The 3,416-nt window shown below is 46.1% G+C and overlaps 1 protein-coding gene across 1 annotated transcript in view; it reads right to left on the bottom strand.

Moving 5' to 3' along the window:
* The window catches only part of LOC119413100 (SEC14-like protein 2), a 36,381-nt gene that overhangs the window by 11,260 nt on the left and 21,705 nt on the right, over window positions 1-3,416 (bottom strand). Inside the window, exon 9 of the mRNA XM_037680111.1 lies at window positions 2,674-2,780. Within this exon, the coding sequence (XP_037536039.1) occupies window positions 2,674-2,780 (107 nt within the window). The remainder of the gene's footprint in view (window positions 1-2,673; window positions 2,781-3,416) is intronic.

The following is a 3,416-nucleotide window of genomic DNA, read 5'->3' on the forward strand; positions in this document are numbered from 1 at the left end:
TCCACGGGACCACTAGAAGCTGACTATGAGTCCACAGGACCACTGCCCATGAGTCCACGGGACCACTAGAAGCTGCCCATGAGTCCACGGGACCACTACAAGCTACCATGAATCCACGGGACCACTGCCAATGAGTCCACGGGACCACTGCCCATGACATCTATAGTGACATGTACAAAGGTTTTCATTCAACAAGAACAAGCAGTTAAACTACTCGATGTTTGTACAGCCATGCTGAATCGATTCAAACAGTCCTTCTATTGTTTTGAACTGGATCAGTAATGTGTACCAGGACCTGATGACACACCGTGACTCAAGCCTGGTTTTTAATATATCTCCAGTGATTAAGTTTCAGCCTTCGGTAGGACGGGACACGAATCTGTTGCTGTTTATGAAAATGATTTGTGTGCAGGACAAGAAAATCTGTTGGTTAAAGAGCTCACATGAAACATTGTTTGTTATTCAAATTAAAACCAGCAGTATCTCAGCTGCATATCATCCAGACACAGTTCAGCTGAAGCAAAGCTGCTGTAAACTACAGGAGGCGAAGCAGCCGAACAGCAGGAAGCTCATTAAAGCTGAACAGTTGAGTCAGGTGTCAGAGGCTGAAGTTGGAGTCTGACTCGTATCCACCAACAGCAGCTTTGAGTTCTGTCACAGTACCATATTTTCTGGCCTATAAGTCATACCTTTTTGTCTAATTTACATACCCTGTGACTTATGCACCAAAGTGACCTATTTATGGATTTTTTCCATATTCATAAACCAGTTTTATGACTGTTTTCATTCATTCTGACTGAAAATGTTGAACACTACCATTTTCAGCTGCTAGATGGCACTCGAGTGGTATGGCATGCCGTTGTGCTATGTAATAGGTAAAAGTGGCTATTAATGACACAATCGGCTTGCCATAGCCTGCCACCTTCGTCCAGCTTGCTTGGAGCAACCGTCAAATCTGCTTCATTTTGCTGCGCTGCCCTGGCGAAATGCAGCAGATTTGACCATTGAAGTGCATTAATTAAGTAAAAGTTCACCTGAGACACAACTTTACTATAAAGTCGAGCAAACAAATGATTGTTTTAGGTGCTTATCTTGTTAAATTTTGAAGAAATGCACAGCGAGTCGTCCCTCTGCGTGCTCCTGCTTCCGCGTATCGGCTTTTGAAATGCAGCTGATTTGACCATTGAAGTGCATTTATCAAGGGAAAGTTAGATGGAGACATACTTTGCTATAATTGTTTTTAAGTGTTAATCTTGTTAAAGTCCTCCCGTGCACGCTCCCGCCATTTGGCAGCCAATCGATTTTTGGCACAACACCGACCCACATTTCCTGGTTGTCAGCTGTGAGCCGTAACAAACATGACGCAGAATAGATGCGACGTATTTATGGATTTTTTTTCAATTAGACATTTTTGGACTGATGAGACTTATAGGCTGGAAAATATGGTTTTACATGAGCAGTTTTTAACGTTTTGATGGCTTCATTTGAATGAAAAAGAAACGAAAAATGCTCACAGGTCCACAGAACCAGTTTGTTCCTGTCCAACACCTCCAGTTAAGCCTAAACAGGAAGTGAGGGCCCAGATGGTGGATCTGCACCATCAGCAAGGAGCGGCTCATGTGAGCAGTTGATTTCTAGAGCGTCATCTCAGGGTTCTGCACAAAGAACAAGTGCACATCACAAGCTGTGCGTGGTTCTTCTGAGAGCGTGTTCGGAGGCCACGTAGAACGAGCGATGGAGTCAACAGCTCACTGCAGCGTTACGAGCGAGTCTCCAGGCGGTTGCTGAGCGTCTTGTCGCTTCAGTTTGAAACAGACACTCAGGAGAAGAAATGGAGAACCGCTGCAAACGTTTCGAGACTTTCTGGAGACTCGAGAGTCACCGAATCGCAGCTCGATCCAGGCTACAGCCCAGTATGACCAGTGAGCGATAATAATTATTCAAACTGGTCCAGATCTGCTCATGTTCATGTTTACCGTGCACCACCAACACGCACACGAAGAACGGTCAGGGCAGCAAACACACGGTGTCCAGCGGTCGCAGCTGAGGGAGGAACTGGCTTTAACCTGCTCATCTGCTCGGTTCTGTTGGGTTGTGGGTCTGCAGGACATCTGGCATCATGTCTGGTCTGTCTTGTTCCTCTCGGTCCGTGCGGCAGAGCGACGTGCAGCAGTAAAGATTCAGTTCAGTTTATTTCTAAAGCTCCAAGTCACAACAGAAGTCGTCTCAGGGCTGAACAGAAACATTCATGTATAAAATAATAATTGAACATTATTTATCTGAGGAGCAGCTTTGAGTTTAACTCCATCACTGAACTCTCATGTTGAACAAGCATGAAGGCGACAGTGGAAAGAAAAACTCCCTCATGAGGAAGAAACCTTTAGCAGAACCAGGATCAGCTTCGACCGGAAAACACGAGAAGACCGCGACTAATTTAGGAGCGATTGAAAACTTTGACGTATGATCAAGACAAAGAACCACGTGGAGCTCAAAGTCGCCCTGCTCCCAGAGACATGGAGCGATAAGACACTCTGCTGTAGGGCGTCCCATCAAGACCTCTTAAAGAACGTCGCTGTCTCTGACCTGTCAATCAGAGGGGGTGTCTGTGATGGATACTCGTGTCCTCCAACCTCGCAGCGCTCCGGCACCGTGCGTCACTAACTGTTGACTCACCCTGGTCCGACAGCGAGGATCTCCGTCAGGATCGGTCAGTTTACCCCCGTAGACGGCCGGCAGCTCGTCTTCGGCGATGTGCTTCAGTAAAACCTCCTGCCAGTCAGCTGCAGAACATCATGAAGGAAAACATCTGCAGCTCTGCTCAAACACCACCGAGTCATTGAGAGAAAAACAGGCAGCCGTGCTGACGGGACAACACGTGTCCGTCAGCCGACATGAAGCTAAAACCACCAACCTTCACGTCTCAAAACTTGATGTGGAAACGTGTCATGACTTTAGCTTCTGTCACATTTAAATATATTTAACTTGATGTAAAATAAAAACCTCAGATAAAATACATTGAGATGTTGTCTTATGCTGCTCGTAGCATTCAGCTACCTTTCTGCTATTCTTTAGCTACTACTTTTAACTACACTCTGCTTTTTCAGCCTGTTCTGCTTAGAAGAGGAATGAAAGTCAGTCGTAGTAAGACAGAGTCCATGTGTGTGGATGAGACGGTGGAACAGTGAGGCTACAAGGAGCAGAGGTCACAAAGGTGCAGGACTTCAAGGACTTGGGGTCCACTGTCCAGGAACATGAGGAGTGTGGTGAAGAGGAGAAGAAGAGAGTCCAGGCAGGATGGAGTGATGGAGAAAAGTTTCAGGAGTGATTTGAGACAAAAGTGTCAGCAAAGATCAAAGGAAAAGTTTACAAGACAGTGGTTGGGACATGTCCAGAGGAGGGACAGTGGTTGGGACATG

This window comes from Nematolebias whitei, chromosome 8 (genome assembly GCF_014905685.2).
Source record: "Nematolebias whitei isolate Nwh7 chromosome 8, NemWhi1, whole genome shotgun sequence".
Taxonomy (NCBI): domain Eukaryota; kingdom Metazoa; phylum Chordata; class Actinopteri; order Cyprinodontiformes; family Rivulidae; genus Nematolebias; species Nematolebias whitei.